The sequence below is a fragment of the Gobio gobio genome, assembly GCF_949357685.1.
Source record: "Gobio gobio genome assembly, chromosome: 17".
NCBI classification, from domain to species: Eukaryota; Metazoa; Chordata; class Actinopteri; order Cypriniformes; family Gobionidae; genus Gobio; species Gobio gobio.
This window is the reverse complement of record NC_137110.1, coordinates 23,614,140-23,635,647: the sequence shown is the minus strand read 5'-3', so window position 1 is coordinate 23,635,647 and position 21,508 is coordinate 23,614,140. Positions and strand designations below refer to the sequence as shown.

Sequence of the window (21,508 nt, the reverse complement as noted above, 5' to 3'; positions counted from 1 at the left end):
TTTTCTACCTTTTTTGGGGGGAACCTGACAGCCCCGGTTCCTATTCACTTTCTTTTTATGGCAAAAAACCTTGTGTGTTCCAAAACAATATGAGGGTAAGTAGATAATGACAGAATTTTCATTTTTGCCTGAACATTTCCTTTAATTAACTGGAGTCCTGGAATTTTAAACCCTTTGCATTTGTGTTGAACATTCCCTCTAAGACTGAACAGGCTGCAGCCAGCAAGACGAAGGAGATTGAATGAGACAAGAAAAAAAACGCAGTGGGAAACAGAGATAGGGATAAAGGTGCAGGATGGGGCCAGTGGGAATGCAGTGCCCAACTGCCTGTGGCAGTCATTGACCTTAAGGTCAACATGGTAGCAGGTTCAGAGTTTTGACAGGAGCAGTCAACTGTGGAGAAAGGAGCGTGCCCGTTGGCACTCCATGTAGCCAGTCACTGTGCGTTAGTCTAATAAACTGCATACTATCGCTCGTGTGTCTGTTTTACACACATCCGACCAATTGCGTAGCCCGGCTGTTGGTTGGAGATGCTGAAGCAGTCATTGGGACCTGCCTTTTTACATTACAATGTTTGCCCTCAGAGTAACACTGCTAAACAGCTCACCCTTAAAAGCTCTGTCACCAAACCTTAGCCAGAACTCAACCCCCTCCTCCCACAGAGAAGTGAAAACACTGAGGAGAAACATGTTTGACCTGGACATGACCTCTCGGACTAGGTTTCGAGAGTGTGCATCAGGGGTGTCTCCTCCGAGTAGGCAAAGGAGGCAGTGTCACCTCAAAAAAAAATGGATGAGAAAATAATCGAGATTAGAAAAATAAAACAAGGCAAATATTACAATATGTGACATTAAAAAGTGTAAAAGTCACTTGTTGTTGTTTTTTCAGGGCGTTTTCACACCTACCTTGTTTGGTCCGGATTTTCTGACTTTTCAGTTTGGTCCGAATCAAAATTACAGATGTGAAACCTCCCCCGGACCACGGTCCGGACCAAACAGACGAAATTTGGTCCGACGAAAAGAGGTAGTCTCGGTCCGGATCAAACTGAACAAAGGTTCGGTTCGTTTCTAGTGTGAAAGTATTTTCTGTATGGTTCCTACTTTCAGACCATTTACAAGAAGTTTATGTTTAAATATTATAATGTTATTTTTAAATTTCATATAGGCTACATTGATTATGAAAAGTGAAAAAATGCGCAGTATGTCAGAAGACAGAAGGTCAGAAATTATTTTGAAAATGATTTTGCTTAGAAAGCCTTTCTTTAATGTGAATTTCGTTTTGTATAAATTGTATCTTAATTTTAATCAACGTTTAATCAGATAATTGCCTGGATTTAATAAATAAAAAGCAAATAATCTATAGCAGACAATAATCGCGGGAGCGATCACATGCTTTGTACATGAGCTGGAGCGTGTCTCAAATAAACCGAAGCTCAGCAGGCTACTCGTCTCACAAACATTAGAAATATTTGTATATAAAGCTTGAAATGTCCACTTTTAAACGTAACGGAAAGAAAATAGTCAAGCAATGCGCACTGTTCAATAGTGGCAACGATATGCGTCCGTTCATTCATTCTTGTCAAAGACGCTGACGTCAGACGCACGTCCGTTTACAAACCAATCAATGTCAAGATGCAGCCCACATAGATGATGACGAGTGGACGCAAGTGTGTCATGTAAAGTTCTTTAGTCCGCTCGCATAATTGCAAAGTGAAACCAAACCAAAACTAACCAAATGTATAAAATGTATCAAAACATGAACTTCGGTTCGGACCTTGGTGCGGACTTTCAGGTGTGAAAACGCCCTCAAAGTAACACTGTTCAAGAGCTACACTAGCAGGTAAAGTTACAGTGGAAGTCCACATCTCTTGTGGACTCCCACTGTAGTCACATGAGAGGAGGCAATGCCTTCATCGCGCTATGATTGGATATGATCGGTTATGATTGGATATGATTGATTCATGCGATAAATCCCATTCTGCGTTCTCGAAACGGCCTGAGTGAAGACAATGGTGTTAATGGGAAGACGTCACGTCAAAATAAAACTTGAAATGGCCTGAAAACATGATGACTGTGGGGGGTTTTAGTGAGCAATCAGCTTGGGGAAAATTAATATGTCTTTGACCAGGGTTTACAAGATGACTTGATGACTGCTGAAAATAAGTTGACTAATAAAAAGAAAAGCTGAACTCAAGTTCACAAATAATATGTTTTGTTTAAATTGTTTCTCCCTTTAGTTATTATTTTGGAAAAAACACTAACTTGATGAAATGTATACTTGGTATTAATAAATAGCATTACATAGTTAGTGTATAAATACAAAATAGAATTGTTTTTGGTCTCTCGTTTTTATGTGTGCCAGGAGTATCTGAAACACAAATTGGCTTATTGGTTATTCAATCAGTATTTTTGTTTTGTTTTCCAGTAAAATTATCTAAAGATCCATAGAACAATATACATTTCCTAGAAAACGTCCCGTTATTATTAAATTAATCCTTTGGCAATTTTTTTAGCATACACCGTCTTTTTTCCAGTAAAATATATATTTTTATTTGTATCTTTAATGTTATTATTATTATTTTTTTTTATAGCTCTTTGGCTCCTTTATTAGCATAAACCTTGTCTTGTTTTCCAGTAAAATTATGTATCTATATACTAGACATATAGCCAGTCAAAAAAAAAAGCATTTTTGTCTCTTTCATGTTTTTTCAGACCTATAACATTCCATAGAACTTTAAAGTAGTTGCAGAAGTTGTTTGAAGAATATCCAGGCTGCTCTTTTCCAAAGGATGAAAGTGATAGCATTAGCAATCTAGCATGTTCTGTGTGGAGAATCATCAGGCAGACAGGTTCTCTGTGTTATTTTCTTGTGAATGTTGAAACAAGATATTCCATGGCTGTGTGTGTGCTGCGTATTTAATGGGTGAATTGCCACATGAGAGATGACATGACATGATAGACATTATATATGAGCCCTGAAGGATTGTTCAAAAGGATTGTTTTGCATGATGTACAGAGTTGACTCAGCGTGGTGATACTCATGACTGTTATTATCAACACTGGGGAGTTCAAAATACTGCTCATTGAATATTACATTCTCATACATGGCTGATGATCTGGAACTTTAAAAAAGATATTATCAGTATTATTAGTTGTAGTATTAGTATTATTTCCCTGAAATCATGCTTGGTGGGTAAATGTGTACCATATTCAAATGCGATCCTCCTCGTTGCTTTGCTTTGACATCTTTGATGTCTTGGTATCATGGTCACGCATAAACCCTCTGAAGAATACCTTTTTTCTGTCTGTAGTTTCTGTGAAACTATTGAAGAACATAATTAGGCGAGGAACGAAAGCTCATAATGAAACAGAAGAGAGATGAAAGCCACCTATGTGGAATTTCAAAAAAACAAACTCCCACTCGAATCATGTAAATGAAAGTTTTTCTGAGAACAGTGTCTTTGATGGACAGTTTCGTGATTGATATTGTGCGTCTTTCAGTCACAATTACAGCTTCCTTCACTTGACTTATCTGATTAAGAAAAGTTACGATGGTTGAGAATAAAGATGACGACAGATTCAGATCTCTTTTCACGTTTGGACATAACTAAAAAAATCACTTTACTGGCTTTTGGTTAACTTTTAGTTTAATTGACCATTTACGGTGAAAATCGTAAATGGTTTAACATTGCATATATGTACATTTACAGTAAAATACAGTCAAATGTATGATTTTTACAAGTAAGCAGTAAAATGACTTTCACAGAAGTCCCTGTATGACACATCACATATGATTATGTTTGATCTAAATAATTTTGTTTCATTTCTGTTAACAGTAATGTACATTAGATTGTTTTATGTTTTATGGACAGGCCACTTACAATGAACTCAATGTTTCATCATGTAGCTTTCTATTGTGCCACCTGTATTATTGTGGTTGTTATCAGTACATTTTAATGTACAAATTATATTGTGGTATTTCAAGTAGAATTGTGTACATAATGGAACGATATATAGGTTACAAGTTGTAAAATATACAGGCACCAATATGCCATCCTGTAATAGCGGAAACATTATGAGCATTTTTTATGGAGCAATTTTGAAAAGAACAATGTGCCATGTCTAATCGGCCTATACAACATTAAAGGTGCAATGCAGTGTTCAGAAGGCATTTTACCTATCTGTATTAGTTTATACTTATATTTGATCCATGGTCTGTCTTTACTTACAGTACATGTTTTCAGCTTAAGCATAATCGATGGAAGATGTAAGCATCTAAAAACACTCCATATGTGTCGATCGGGTTCTGCTTAAACTATTTATGACATAAAAGAACACTGTTTAAGACATTTACTTGACCTTACAGACTGTCAGGTTGTTAGGGATAATCAGTTTAAGATTGTGTGTGTGAGTGTGCCCAGTGATTATGAAACTGTTCTAGTTCTGCCGAGAGTCCATTTCCTCTCAGACTCAAAGGGAAACTAATATTACCTAAGTGGATTATTTTGTTTCACGTGGTTTTCAGAGCTTGACATTTGATTATTGAAGGAATGTTCACTTTTCCACCATGTACAAGAGTTCAAAACAGCAGGATGCCTTTTGTCAGTGGAACATCTTGAATCATATTTAATATAACTTATCTGCCTATTTTCTAAAATGGGTGCCCAGAACTGCGTAAGTGTAGAGATTGAAGAGATTGTTTTTTAATATGTGTGGAAGGAGATGGTCGCATTACTCCGTGCCCGATTGCCTTTCATTGTGCGAGTGCATCGGAGCCCCTAAAGAGATGACAATTACTACGTCTCGAGAACTTTGACTGCGACATGGATGAGCAAAACTGACCGAATGTACTGTAACAAGGGCAGGCAACGCAGACATGCTCTTGCCGACAGACTTCGCACTCTGACCCTGCCTGACACGCAGTCCGGGAGACCGAAGGGAGACTTCTCTCCCATTTGTTTCAGACATAGAGCTGTGTACAGAGCAGAAAAGGGTGGAGAGAGGAACTTCTCTCTTTGTTGCGCTAGGGTTTTCCCCTCTGAAATGTACAATTGCAAGTCCCCCTATCCGCCCTCTCGGTTTGAAATGCAAAGTTAACAGATTTACCCAGGCCCTCGAGTCCTGCACGCTCACTCCTAATCTATTCTAATGTGTCAAAAAGCCTTTCCTTGGAGTTACAGAGAAATTTCACACTTGAGTTGTTTGTAAAAGTCATTCTGAATCATGAGTTTTAGGGATAAAGTAAGTTTCTTAAGTAAGAGACTGCTGGCTCACTTCACACTCAACAGCACATTTGATTTGGTTTAATTCACTACAGAGCTGGTTTGTGTGTGAATGGTCATACAATGGTCATCCAAATGGTCACACTATAAGGTTGGGTTACAGCAGTTGGTCATATGCACTGCTCTTGAAACTTTTAATGCATATCTTGTAGGTAATGTTAATGTTTAGTTATTACCAAATGTAGATCTGCCTGCCGTTTAAGTTATATATTATGAATTATTATATTATTTAATATATATTATGAATAATGTTTCACCTGTTTTTTGTAGGGCTGTCATCATATCAGCGTTTCTCCACAAATGGCCTAAAGAATACACAATTTTGATATTATCTTTAGAAATCTGAAAAAAGTAGCTATCAGTCAAATTCTTAAATCTTTTAGCTTTTTATTTAGTGTTTTCTCTTTTTTTGGCCAATGAATCACACTCAAAATTCGAAAGTTGGAGGTGGAGAGAGTGTTTGTAACTGTAAAGGCCCTGATATACTTCAAGCGAAATCAAAGAACGAACTAATTTAGAACAAAATCGGGGCAAAACGAACTTCGTTTGAAGTCTGAAACAGCTTGCCAAAGCGAGCTTTCCGGAAAAGTTTGCTCTGGCTGGTAAACACCTTTGTACTACTATTGGTCCGTGGCGATTACGTAATAGGTAGGTGTGCGCGGAGGCTCCGCCTTCTTTCACGACAAAATCTTTTCTGGTTCATTCTTCTGTTGAGTCCGTAGAGGTCAGACAACCATGAGTGAAAACATAAACACACTGCAGAGCTGCTAGTAGAAAATGAAATTGTACTTCTGATGAAACAGGACAAGGACACTTTTTCATGTTTAATATGGTAAAGATTCTGCTTGATTTGAATCTATTGTTTAAAGCGCTATATAAATATACCAGACATGACTAGAGTGCCGAATTGCAGAGCTTGTGTAAACATATCCACATTGCTATGATGATCAGATGCTTTATTTAAAAAAAAAATCCTTGTTGTTTTCTTCATTTTTTGTTAGTTTATTTTGTTATTCAGAGGAAAGCAAGCAGCACATATTTACATATTCATCTAAACTTCGCTCTCATTAGTATGGGCTGCATCAGATGTTTGATAACAGTATTTCGCTGCTCATGTATTGCGAACTTTGTTTTACCCCTAATAGGGCTGTGCGATATTGAAAAAAAATGCGATATGCAATATCCTTGTTAAATAATGCGATATTCGATATGCGATACGATATTGCTTTAAGTGTGTAAAATCTATTTCTTTCCCCAACTGATGTCTTTCACTTAAAGCATAACCGACTGTGTTTACATGCATACTCATCAAGACAGCCATTTTGACATAACTGTGTGTGTATTTGACAGTTCGAGTGTGTAACAAGACACAAAATAAAAGAACGCCTTGTGCGCACGTTTCGGTGTGTGTGTCAGACAGCAGACTGCGCGAGACTGCAAGAAGTTATTGCGTTTAATAACTCTTTTTAACGTCAAGCAAGTCACATAAGTAACAGTCGTGTGCCCAGTCTATTCTCTGCTATATGGATCAACCTAAAACGTACACTTTTCACAATGTTGAAGTAGCCTATTATAATCATTCGAATATTGCGTACCCTTGCGATATGCATATTGCGATATGTACATTTGTGATATTTAGATAATTTCGATATATTGCGCAGCCCTACCCCTAAATGAAGAACGAAAACGAACTTTGCCGTAAGTATATTGGGGCCTTAACTGTACAAAGCGTACAAAAAGAACTTGATCGGCCCTTACAGCAGACTGATGTGTCAAACACTTATTTTTTTTACAGAACCCCCAAAAACTCAGACACTGACAAGCTAACTATTTTCAAGTGCAGGTCGAATGTCTCATTTCCTCCGGCATGATATGTGTTGCAATAGTAGTCGTTGTCTTTGTTTATGATTGAAACCAGCATTAAGGTGCAATACCAACACCTACTGTGTTGGAGTGTCAACCAGAAGGTCCTGGATCTTTTACAATATTACCATGTGTGCAGAATTAACACAATATCAATATTTCCTTAATCGCAGGTATCATCAGTAGTGTTATATTGTGACACCCCTAGTTTGAAACTATGAAAATGAATGTATGAAAGTCAATGTTTCCATTGGACCCCATTGACTTTCATTGTATGATTATATCATGTATCATTCCAATATAACTGACGAAGCTACAACCATGTCCCTTTACAGAATTTTTTTAAAGTTTTTTTTAACACACAGTTGGAAGATTCTTATCACTCAGAAGTTGTGAACGATGTGCCTATTTCCATGGTTACATTGACATAGTTTAACTTCCACATCCATAAAACAGAACTTTCTTAATTTGTTTGCACAAGGAAATCTGTGATGTGCCATTTCATAGCAATCTTCTCCTACCCATGATTTCACCCTCAAATAAAGGAGTGATTTCCTCTCCTCTAATCTAATGGGTGTAAAATTTGCCATGACAATATAATTATTTTTAGGGTCCTATTTGCATTTCCAGCCCTCTGCTAAGTAAATGTTAGGGTTTAAGGTCTTTATAGATAAATTAATAATATCAAGTATTTAAAATGGCATGAAACATTTAAATTGAGTAATTTCACTTCCTGAAGGGCACGTTTAGGGTATTTTACATTTGCATGCAGACAGATACATCGGCCCTAATCACTGAAACGCAAAATTGTAGTTAAGAGTGTGAAATATTTCATGGGGCCTTTTTCGGGTCTATCTGACTTTTGTATCATGAAGCCTGAGGTATTATTCTTAAGATAAAATAAGAAAACAACCTCATCTATCATTTTCCCCCATTTTAATAGCTGCGGCTCAAGCACATAAAGATAAGTCAAATACAGTTTGTCCTTCATTTACACAGTCATATCCATGATGATTTTGTCTGTTAAACTAACGACAGAACTCTGTTAGATCCCTCCCCCCCTCCTGTTAAATGTAAAGTTGGAACGTGACCAAGAGCTTGAGTTTCCACTCATCTTCATTTACTCTGTTAGGTTAATAAATCTCTGTGATTGGTTACCTTGATTGGTCATCACGCTCGCTGTGTCACTCAATCCCCTTCCTGACTATGCAAGAGTGTTTTGAGCCGTAATAACAGGCCGTATTTATGTCTTTACAGAACAAGCCTCTGCCTCAGGCATGTAGGTTGGTTCTCCTCATCATGTGATAGAGACAGTAATTGATTTCTCATTTTCTGGCTTAAGGCAGTAACCTAAAAAGAAAAGCATAGGTTAATGACAGCTAGTTTTGTAGGTCGTTAGAGAATTTAACACTGGTGATCTATTTGAAACAGACTTTGATTTTCTAATATGTAATTGTGACTGGCACAGTCACCTTGGAGGAGTCATTTACTTCTGCCCTCTTTAGCTATACAGTATGTAGACAGTAATACAGTATGTATTATTGTACATACTATATATATATATATATATATATATATATATATATATATATATATATATATATATATATATATATATATATATATATATAGTATGTACAATAATACAGTGTACAAGAAATCAGGTATAAAAACCTCTGATCATCGAAGCTGACCAAAAATAAAAATTGTAGTCATTCTTATATTAAACCTACAGTGTAATAAATAGGTATTTTATCTTCACTCTCATTTCATTCAAGGTCACTCTAAATAACAGTTCATTGATAATAATAATTTACTATTGGCTGCCATGCTTTCTCAAACTGCATGATTAAATTGATTTTCAAGTTCAGTTTTAACTTTTTACTTATAACATTTGCCAAAGATGGTATATTTTATAACAATTAATCCTTCTACATTTGTACAGCATAACTTTTGCTACTTTAGCATTTTTTTCATATTTTTGATATGAAAATGTGTTTCTACTCATCTGCAATATGGAGAAGAATACGCTGTTATCAGATTATTAAATATTAATTACAAGATCTTTATAATATACTACTATTATATACATATGTACTATTCCAAGTTACAGTTAAAGGGTGTTTTAAAACAAAAACACATTTTAAAATTAAACATTTTTAACATTTGTAGTTTGACTTCTTGCCATTTAAAAGTATGTGACAGCATCTGTCACCAGCCGGATTCACGAAAATCTTCTTAAGAAACTTTCTTAAGAACATCTTACTTTTTTTTTCTTAAAGGGTTAGTTCACCCGAAAAATGACTCACCCTCATGTCGTTCCCAACCTGTAAGAACTTTGTTCATCTTAGGAACACAAATGAAGATGAAATCCGAGAGCTCTCTGACCCCTCCATAGACAGCAATGTAATTAACACTTTCAAGGCCCAGAAAGGTAGTAAAAACATTGTTAAAATAGTCAGTGTGACTACAGTGGTTCAACCTTAAAGGGTTAGTTCACCCAAAAATGAAAATTCTGTCATTAATTACTCACCCTCATGTCGTTGGACACCCGTAAGACCTCCGTTCATATTCGGAACACAAATGAAGATATTTTAGTTGAAAGCTGATGGCTGAGAAAGGCTTCACACAGGCCTCCATTGGCATTCAGTACATTGACACTTCCAAGATCCATGAAAGGCACTTAAAACGTCGTTACAAAGTCTATCTCACCACAGTGGCTCTACAATAATCATATAATGTGACGACAATAGTTTTTGTGCGCAAAAAAAAATCAAAATAACACCTTTATCCAACTTGTTCTCGACTTCCGTGTGTGCCTCCACGACGCATGCGCGAGAATATGACGTAGCGCCGGTGTTCGGGAATCGATGAAATACACACTTAAGCCCCATTTTGAGCACTACGCCGAGACCTAAAGCACGATCAATGTAGAATCCAACAGCTTAGACACGCGCGTCTTCCTCTGCTCGTAAACAAATCGCTTCTGGGTCAAATGTCCGAACGCCGGATCTGCGTCATATTCTCGCGCATGCGTCGTGGAGGCATACACGGAAGTCGAGAACAAGTTGGATAAAGGTGTTATTTTGGTTTTTGTTTTGCGCACAAAAACTATTGTCGTCGCATTGTATGATTATTGTAGAGCCACTGTGGTGAGATAGACTTTGTAACGACGTTTTAAGTGCCTTTCATGGATCTTGGAAGTGTCAATGTACTGAATGCCAAAGGAGGCCTGTGTGAAGCCTTTCTCAGCCATCAGCTTTCAACTAAAATATCTTCATTTGTGTTCCGAATATGAACGGAGGTCTTACGGGTGTCCAACGACATGAGGGTGAGTAATTAATGACAGAATTTTCATTTTTGGGTGAACTAACCCTTTAATTTTATGAAGTGACGAGAATACTTTTTGTGCGCAAAAATAAAACAAAAATAGCAACTTTATTCAACAATTTCTTCACGTCTGTGTCGGTCTAGCGTAGGAGACTGACATTGCTGTTTTTAGAGGGATCAGAGAGCTCTTGGATTTCATCAAAAATACCTTAATTTGGGTCTTACGGGTTGGGAACTACATGAGGGTGAGTTATTAATGACAGAGTTTTCATTTTTGGGTGAACTAACCCATTAAGAAAAAAATTAAAGGTGTTATTTGGTGTTATCTGATTGAAAGGCAGGTATTGCCGAAGACTTGCTGAATGAAAAACACCTCAAAGTCCGTCTTTTTGCACTGCCTGCAGATTACCGTAGATATCATAATAAACGCGCAGAGTATTTTAGTCGTGACTGGCTTGACAGGAGTTAATCACTCAGTGTCAGGAACACTCAGTGTTTTTAATGCGGCGTGTCACATTAAAATCGTTATTTTAAAAGAACATGTCTCAAAATGCAGCGGTCGTTCATATTAATTTGCACTTTGTCCTTCTTGGGCTCTCTGTGAATGCTGTGCTGTCTTGCTAGATCTAGCTTGAGTCTACTCGCAAATAATCGATCAGTATAATTTCAGAGTACTTCATGGCACTACTAGTAATATGTATGGTCAACATTCATGGTACTAGTAATATGTATTTAGCTAGCTAGTCTTATGTTTGTGCTTATATTAATGCTTAATATTTGAAACAACCAAATAAATTACATTTGTGTATTTAAGACAGGTTGGAATTTATCCCAACTTTAAGAAGTTATTTACAGTGATTTTTTAAGAACATTCTTTTCGGAAAAATATGAATACTTCCTAAATTTGATCTTAAGAACATTATTTTTGGGAATACACAATATTCTTATCTTTTTTCTTAAGTTAGAAAATAAGAAGAAATAATTCTTATTCTTGAGGTCACCACATTTCTAGAACCAGTTGGTTTTAACCATAGAGTTTGAGAAAAACGTATTTCTGACCCACTTACTCCAGCAAGCTGCCTTAACCATGAAACCCATCTAAAGTACATGATGCAACTGTGCCTCTCCCCACACAACCAAACACTTCCTCTCTGAATTCATGAAAAGATGGGCATCACCACAAGATTAAAACATTTTTATAGGCACATTCACTTCACAGACATGTTTAAAACGTGCAATTCTGCTTGAGGCAATGATGTGCTATCATGAAGTGTATTACTGAATGTTTCATCATGAAATTAGAGTCTCTTTGGTCTTCATTTAGCTGGTTAGTTATGACAGAACAACCTTCTATAGTTGAATAAAATCAGCCAAATATTATAGAATGGAAGTATCTCTTAGGTCTTTTAATTCAATCAGACAAAGCACCAAATGCTCTACAGCTAGGATTTATTTTTGATCTTTGATGCTTGTCACTGGGTTTGTGCTTATTTTCATTTTCGATAATCTTTTTACATCTAGAGAAATCAAGCCTATCCTCAGGCTCTGTGACACAGCCATTGTTGGACATTGAATAGATTTCTCTGTGGTGAGCTACTGAGCCAAAGCACCCAGGAATCCGAAGACACAAATCGTTCTGATTTAAACTCTGTCCTATGCGGGCCCGCTAGCATCAGCACAATTGTCTATACCCTCGTCAGGCTGCCCATCACTTCTCTCTCTCCAACAAAACAATTTATACCCTCCTCTTGACTCTAAATCTCAAAGCTTTATTAGCCATAGTTTATGAGTGGATATGGTCTGGGCATGAGCAACTGATGGTTGTTGCACTTGGCCTGTGGATCGATCTGTTGTGGACAGGCTGCATAATTACTCCACTTGCACTGTGAGATGTGGGATGGTTAAATTGTGGCGTTATGAAGGTTCTACACCCCCTCAACATGTAACATGTCTGTCCCATCATTAACGACTATTAGTTAACGACCAGCCAGTTGCCAAGCTGAGATGACAGTAGTTGAGTGGTTCGTGCTGTTCTGTATAACTTGATGTCAATAAAGGTTTGAGCGAGCGAGCAAGTTTGAGTGTGCAAGTGTATGAGTGAGCGAGTGAGTCCATACATTGTGGGAAATTCTTTTACCTTGGTCAGGCCTAGAAAACAAACCTTCAAACTTTTTTGACCATTTATTTATTTAAAAACAATCAAAAAGTTTATGTCAACATTAAATACATTACCAGTAGAGAGCAGGAAGTAGAGCCACGATATCAAAAGCCCGCCCACACTCTCGCAGGTGCAGAACAATTCATCATGTCGGTGTGAAATAAACAGTTATGGAAATGTACAAATTAAAGCTAAAGCTCGAATCTCCTCCAGAAAATCCAGAAAAAAGTCAGTTGGTGGCTTCACTCAGAGAAGCTGTCAATCATAATGTCCCCCCGTTTTTATAGCATCAAATAACTAACTAAAACCAAACTTATTTAAAAAACGAACACTTGAATTGAAATCAGCGTGATAAAAACAGCATCTTTGGTAAAAAAATTATTTGAAGTGTAATTTGATTGTTTAGGTTGTCTCGCGTCCATTAGAATACTCGAAGGGGTGGGAGTTATGAGCTATACTGGGACCAACCACCTGGGGATCGAGACACTTTGGCTTCAGTTTTTAACACGAGTGCGGCAGGCTTGATTCTATCAGTTTTTTTATTTACATTTTGCAATCTGGCAACCATGTGCACACTCTCTCTCTCGCGCGCGGATGATCGGAAAACACCAATAAACAAGTAAGCTGCATTTCTGCAATCTCCAATTTTCTGCTTTAATTAAAGTGTCATTCAGTCTGTCTGTGTTCTGTCACTCACGAGCAGCGGTTTTGCAATGGTGTTTGCTGTATAACTGCACTTGCGCAACCTCAAAAATACAAAGTTTTTTTTGCTGTTGTTTTAATAGAAAAACATTAAAGTAATGTGGAATTTCACTGTTTTAAATTTTTAGAGAAGTTTCTTATTTTTCCATTAGACATATATGATAAATAGCCTATATTAAATCATAAAATAAGATGAGGTAAAATAAACCGTGTGTAGCTATGGGTCGACATTCTCTTGATTTAAGTTTATAAGTGCAACAATAGGCTAAATACATTTCTCAAATGACAACAATCCTTGTGATAATAATTAAAGTAATCAGGATTATCAATGCAGCTTGACGAAAATGTGACTAAGTTTCAATGATGAAAACTAGACTAAAATGCCCAGACATTTAGTCGATTAAAACTTGACTAAACAAAAAAAAGACGGTTGACTAAATATGATCAATTAAAAAGCACATATGACACAGGACTAAGACTGAGACAAAAAAAAAAAAAGCTGACGAAAGTTTGTGTTGATTAACTTTACTTTTTCTGTTAATGTATTTATTAATTTATTTAAAAATATATATTAAAAAAAAACTTTTAAAAGGCTATCACGTCACCATTAAAAGTTTGTGTTGATAACGTTTTATTTTTCTGTTTGTTTGTTTGTTTGTTTGTTTATTTATTTATTAAATATTTAATGATTAATTTTTTGATGTCTGCTACATAGATTTAAATCAAATTCACCATCAGGAATTCAATCGAAATTTAAAGAATAGCACACAACCCAAGTGTCAATCATACAGCAATATTAAACATTTTCCTTTTGTCCAGTGAACAATAAAACTTGAGTTTAATGTCTAAATGTCTAATTTATTTGTTTATTTCTTATAGAATTCTGCCAGCCCAGCTGCGACAGGCTCCAACGCCCCTGTTACAGGCTATCGCCGCATGGTCATCCCACCCCAGCCCCCTCTAACTGCCACTAAAAAATCCACCCCGAAACCTCAGGCAGCTCCAGCCGTCCCTCCTCCGGCTTCGTCTTCTCCACGCCCCCAATACCAGCCCGCGCCCCAGCCTGTCCCAGCATCATACACCACCGCCTCTACTCCGAGCCAGCCAACCTTCAATGTTCAGGTCAGGGCCGCCCAGCCTGGTCCCCAGCAGCAGCCGCTCCGTGGTCCAGCCCAGGTACAGTACATGCCAGCTCAACCCCGAGGCCCTGACTTTGCATACGGGCCTCCGCAGCCGGGATTCTGCCCTGCTCCGTCTGGAGGCTACCATGACCAGCACTATGGTGGAGCTCCTGGTTATGGAGGTCAGAACACATGGAGAGCTGAACCAAGTCACCATGCCCCTCCTCCACCCACCCAAGGGTACCAGCCTGCTCCCCCGAAAAAAACCTACATCACTGATCCTCCTGCTAGCCTGGCACCCTTCGGCGGTGGGCCTTCTGTTCCTCATAAGGTAAGGGCCACATCCTTGTTTCAAATAAGAGTAGAACAAACAAAAACAGATGGAAAAACTAATCCATGAAAAGCTTACTTAGAAAACCATTCAGGCCCATAATCAGTTCTCTCATTTTATTGAATTTAGTGTGTTTTAAAGCACTGAAACTCAAATTGAATTATTTTAAAGTGCAATCTTGGTGTCACTGGATGAAATGTTCTTTAGAGAACATTACTATTGGCTGCTACCTTTGTATTATTTAATAAATAACTATATTTTCTGGATAAAAACACACAGGGATTATTATTCAAGTTGTGAATCTATAGGCCAAATGGAACAAAAAAACAAAGAGTATTTGAAGAAGTTAATGCGAAAAAAGTACAGAAAAGTTACAAAACAATATTTAAGCATTTGTGTCCAACACATTTAGGAAAGGGTTCAGGTCTTGCGATGTTCACCACTCACCCTTGTGAAAATTAAGTGCAGATTAGCATACTTTTAAGAAAAGTACTTATTATGTAAATAATATACTTAAGTGTGAACTGAATGTAATGTTTTCAAGCACTTAATGCAATGCAATTAAATGAAAATGCATTATAGTTTAACTTTTATATTAAATGCAGTTACGACTGAAAGTACATCTTTGGTAACACTTTATTTGACAGTGTCCTTGTTACACGTTTCGTGCATTTACTGTAGTAATAACCAAATTATGCATAATTATATGCAACTAACCCTAACCACCCCTTATTCCTAACCCTAACCCAATAGTAAGTACATGTAGTTAATTATTATTATTGCACTGTAACAAGGACACCTTAACATAAAGGGTTACACTTTATTTTAAAGGTCTCATGAACTGGCTTTTTAATTTTTTTATACTGTTGTCTGAGGTCAACTTATGACGTTTGCGTGGTTTTTACATTCATAAACATCATAATGAATAAGTAATAGGTTATTTTCAACCCTGGTTTTGAGCCTAGCTCTTGAAACGCTTGAAAGTTTTTATGGGTGTGCCGCATTGAAGACTTGGAAGTAAACACCCACTGCTATGAATGGATAACAGTTTTACGTATTATAATGAGTTTTGACTCCCCCGTCAGTACACTGGGGGAATTGTTTTGAAAACTTCCAATGTGGAAAAACGGCAACCGGAATGATTCGCCCACAGGGCTCGCAAAATGTCTTTATCAAACAAACACAATGATTTATCTCTCATCCACCTGCAATTAATTGGAATGTTATTTTTTATTACCTGGCCCGCCCGATCAGTGGATATAACCGCGAACCGCGCATCACTAACACAGACACACACACGCCCGAGCCAAGTACGTGCATCAACTTCACTGCAGACAAATCAGCATGTTCAAAACTTCTGCGATTGTACTAGCCCCAGGTCGGGCTATGTTCGACCCGGAGTCTGATCGCAGGACAATGAACCAACAACACCTCAAATACAAAGGATACTCCAGCATGTGACAGCGTGGTAAGTTATGTTTAGTTAGACACGTACACATAATCAGTAGATATCAAACGATCTGTAACAATGCGATACTATCACATATACAAACCATTTTTTTCTGACGTCACATGGAGGCAAATTCGCAGATCTCTCTTTTGATGAGCCAGCTTTCAATAAAAGCTTTTATTTTTTATTAACAAGGAAGTTTTCATCTCTGAAACTTACAGGATATTCTTATATTACGTTGACCTTTTAATGACCAATTCATGACCCATTTAAGGTGTCATTGTTACTCTGTAATTATATATTTAAATACTGAGTAATATGAATGAACTACATGTACTTACTATAGGGTTAGAGTAGGACTAGGATTTGGTTGAGGGTTAGTTGCATGTAATTGTGCATCATTTACTGTTATTACTATGTAAGTACATGTAACAAGGACACTGTAAAATAAAGTGTAACCAGATCTTTATATATCATTTCAGAATTATTTCTATTGTCTTTGAAAATTGGTTAAAGTGTTCTGCCTTACGTACTGACAAGCATTTATGGTAAACTAAAATTGACATTAATGCAATTTCTATTGAAACTTGTCATGTAATTTTGATTTCATTTGCAATTACAATTAATGAAATTGAATTTAGTACATTTTAAGATAAATTAACTTTAAATGTAATATTAACACTCTAAAGTTAAACTTATAATCAAGTTCATGATCCTTTTGTATATTAGTCAACACATCAAAATGAGTGTACTGCTTCAAAACATGAGAAAAGGTTATTGAAACAGTGACTTATATATGTTAAGACACAAAATCATTAAAAATGTGTTTTTTATAGACTGGGTAAACCCAGCCTGATCTGCCGGCGATTTGATTTCGCCCTGCAACTCAGTCTGGAAACCTGTAAATTCATTTCTACTGCTTCTGTTACACTTTTGTGGGAACCAATCACAGACTGGCTTATCCACCTGGCGCGCTATTGGTGGTTTTAACACGATAACGGATAGAGAAGCGATGGGCCGTTGCCCGTTGATCACTCCTCTTGTGGTCTGATTGGTTGAAGAACTATCCAATTGCGTACAGAGTCATTTAATTTATGCTCGTTTATCACACCTCTTGTGCAGTAGAAATACATTGCAGACTCCCCAGACCAATGTTCAGTCTTAAATTGAGCTTGGTCTGGTGATAGCCAGGCAACTGTTTTTATATAATTATACAATTTTATATAATTATAATATTTACAAGTGCATTTTTTTTACTAAGTGCACAAATACAAATTAACCACACTTCTTTGTTACATTGTCTGTATGGGAGTATAGAGTTTGCCAAAAACTTTTGCAGTGACCTAGGAATGATGTGGGATTTTATAGTTTGATGACACCACAATAGGGTTTTTAGATGTGATGTTTAGATGTGAGAAAAAACGATGTTGTAATTTTTGTTTTATTCAAATAATACCATTTCTGTGCTTTCAATTAAAATACATTTAAATAAATTGGATTGAGAATAGTACAATTATAGCATTGATTAAGGGTCTGAATATCTTTGTAAGACACTGCAAGGTTCTGGAAATATACTGCTAATTTTTACCCGATAACAGGCCGTGATGATGGAAAGGTACACACAATCACACAGCTGTCCTTATTCTGTGCAAAATGAAAAATTCATGAAAATTCTTTGAAAGTGTGTATCTGTTTATGCATGTATGAATAATACATTTGTGGTAATTAATGATCTGTGTTTGTGTCCTGTGATTGTGTGTTTAAGCTTGTATCTTGTGTATTTTTATGATTTATTGATTGTGTATGAGAGAGGGGGAGCATTTTCAAAGGCTGGTTACCTCACAAAACATGCTCGTATTTAAAATTAAATCTTGAATCTTTACGCAGTCATAACAGCTTATTTAAAGAGACAGCTTGTGTTAACGTCACAGAAACCTACCAAGAAACAGCAACTTGATTTTATGTTCCACAGTAATGTGTGTGCGCGGATGTGTGTTAAAGATCATGAGTGAGTGTAAGTGGCTCATAAGTGTGTATTCTGCTCTACTTAGTGTTTGTGATTTAATTGCTTCAGATGGCAGTACAGCAGGGAGTTTCTTTGCATCCTTCATCGGAATCTTTAGAATAAACAGTTATTTTAACCTTTATGAATTGTTAATGCCGCCTCTCTGTAGGGCTTTACACTTTCTGAGTCTATTTGTCTGAATAAAAACAGAATGTTTATCTTATCTTACCTCACACATTCACATTACTCTCTCACTTTCACTCACTTTGCTCTTATTTCTTGACATCTAGTTCTAACTTATTATTTATTGAAAGAGAAAAGTAGATGCTTTGTCAAAATATATTTATATGTATTATGGATTTTTTTCAATTTAACCAAATTCTCTTTAGTCTTAGTACCATGCTTCAAAGTAAGCAACTAGTAAATGTTTAGGTCATGTGATTATTCGTGTTTGGTGATGCCCATTATGCCCATTAGGGTTTTTCAAACTGGGGGCTGCAAAGGAGCAGAAAAGGAGCATTTAACTGTTAATGTATTTGTGAAATTTGATTTAAAACTGTTTAATGCATTGGTAGTTCCAATCAAAATGACTGTGCTGCTTTCATTGAAGCCTATACGCTCACACATACAGATAGTGTCTGTGTCTGAAAATCGCATACTTTCTTGAGTAGGTACTTATTTTGAATAAGTAATTACTTCATGACCACTAAAAATGTATGTTCTATATAGTATGAATGTGTGTAGTACGAATTTAATCCGCCATGTTGTCCTACTAGTATAAGTATGCGATTTCAGATGCAGCTAGTCACTCGTACAGAGAGAGATGATCACCCACAAATAGAAATTGCACTTGCATTTAATGTAATCTTGTCATGCTATTTGATTTTACTTTAAAATTTTAGCTCTAACGAACCGTAGATGCACTATATTGGCAAAAGTATTGAGACACCCCTCCAAATCATTGAATTCAGGTGTTTAGTCACTTCCATGGCCAAAGGTGTATAAAATCAAGCACCTAGGCATGCAGACTGCTTCTAAAAACATTTGTGAAAGAATGGGTTGCTCTCAGGAGCTCAATGAATTCAAGTGTGGTATCGTGATAGGTGGCCACCTGTGCAATAAGTCCATTTGTGAAATTTCCTCACTACTAAATATTCTACTGTCAAAGGTTAGTGGTATTATAACAAAGTCGAAGCAATTGGCAACAACAGCAACTCATCCACGAAGTGGTAGGCCAAGTAAAATCACAGAGCGGGGTCAGCGCATGCTGAGGCACACAGTGCGCAGAAGTCGCCAACTTTCTGCAGAGTCAATAGCTACAGATCTCCAAACTCAATGTGGCCTTCAGATTAGCTCAAGAACAGTGCGTAGAGAGCTTCATGGAATGGGTTTTCTATGGCCGAGCACCTGCATTCAAGCCTTACAGCACCAAGTGCAATGCAAAGCATCAGATGCAGTGGTGTAAAGCACCCCGCCACTGTACTCTTGAGCAGTGGAGACGTGTTCTCTGGAGTGACGAATCACGTTTCTCTGTCTGGCAATCCGATGGACGAGTCTGGGTTTGGCGGTTGCCAGGAGAACGGTACTTGCCTGACTGCATTGTGCAAAGGTGATTATGGTGTGAGGTTGTTTTTCAGGGGTTGGGCTTGGCCCCTTAGTTCCATTGAAAGGAACTCTTAATGCTACCGCATACCAAGACATTTTGGACAATTTCATGCTCCCAACTTTGTGGGAACAGTTTGGGGGATGGCCCATTCCTGTTATTCCATGACTGCACACCAGTGCACAAAGCAAGGTCCATAAAGACATGATGAGCGAGTTTGGTGTGCAGGAACTTGACGGGCCTGCAGAGTCCTGACCTCAACCCGATAGAACACCTTTTGGATGAATTAGAGCGGAGACTGCAAGCCAGGCCTTCTCGTCCAACATCAGTGCCTGACCTGATTAATGCGCTTCTAGAAGAATGGTAAAAAATTCCCATAAACGCACTCCTAAACCTTGTGTAAAGCCTCCCCAGAAGAGTTGAAGCTGTTGTAGCTGCAAAGGGTGGGCCAACTCCATATTAAATCCTACGGATTAAAAATGGGATGTCATTAAAGTTCATGTACATGTAAAGGCAGGCGAATCAAAACTTTTGGCAATATAGTGTATAATAACGGAAATTAACCATAGTTTTTTATCCATTTAGTTAATTTTTTGTGCTGCAAATATCAATGACAACTTGTCCATTCTCGGAAGTACTCATGGTAAGCAGGATTATATAGGCCAGGGATATCCAACTTGCTCCTGGAGGGCCACAATAGAAAAAGTACACTTTAAATACCCGGATGATGCACTTAACCAAAAAAAACAAAGTGTGGAATATTGGAAACTTCATGCACTCAACTAGGGCTGTCACTAACGACTATTTTTATATCAATTAATCAATCTACTAATTTATCGATTAATCTATTGACTAATTTATCACAATAATTTTCAACAATTTTACTTAAAAACATTTAATTTAACTTGCAACGTTGACATTCAGTAGTGTACTATAAAAACGTATAAATGTAAACAAGCCTTTGACAAAATGTAAAACTAAAAGAGTAAAAATGTAAAAAGGTACAAATTTGTAAACCAACATAACAAAAAAGAGAATATCAGCTAATACTTTTTATATAGAATAGTAAATTAATACGAAAATATAATAAATATTTTCCCGATAATATTTTAATAATTCGTTTTTACTTTAGTACAATGACATTATATAAGCCAATTACTAACATTTAAAAACAACATGTTGACTTTATATCACACTTATTAATTTCTCTCATACAGTATAAAGGAGTCTTCATGCTTGAAAATACCTAGCTGCCTTTTTGTTGTAGGAAGAGAGACCTTGCAAAGGGATCATCCCATAAATTTGGAAGCCTTTTAACATATGTAGTATGTCATTGAGCAGTCAGATTCTTTGTGTACATCTTGACTTCCTGAAATTCAACCAGGCAAGTGAACATCGGTCAGAACTAGAGAACAAACAAGGGCTGCGTCCGAAAACCTAGGCAGCTGACTCGTTGCCTCGCTGCCTTATCAGACAGTGACTTGTAAGGCAGCGTTTGTGAATGAAGGCACCTCACGAAACTAATTTCTGACAGACTTCTTAGGCAGTGTAACAGTTTAACCATGGCAAAATAGAGAGAGATTTGGTGAGAACTAAACAAATATTGAATTATTACATTTGTAATTTCTCGTTAGAAATTACATCAGAAGTGGAAAATGTTGGTA

The 21,508-nt window shown here is 37.0% G+C and overlaps 1 protein-coding gene across 3 annotated transcripts in view; it reads left to right on the top strand.

Annotated features, from left to right (window-relative positions):
- lpp (LIM domain containing preferred translocation partner in lipoma) overlaps nt 1–21,508 on the top strand; it is a 239,944-nt gene that overhangs the window by 143,423 nt on the left and 75,013 nt on the right. For all 3 annotated transcript variants that reach the window (XM_079841468.1, XM_079841470.1, XM_079841469.1), the window contains one exon: nt 14,214–14,786. In XM_079841468.1, the coding sequence (XP_079697594.1) occupies nt 14,214–14,786 (573 nt within the window). The remainder of the gene's footprint in view (nt 1–14,213; nt 14,787–21,508) is intronic.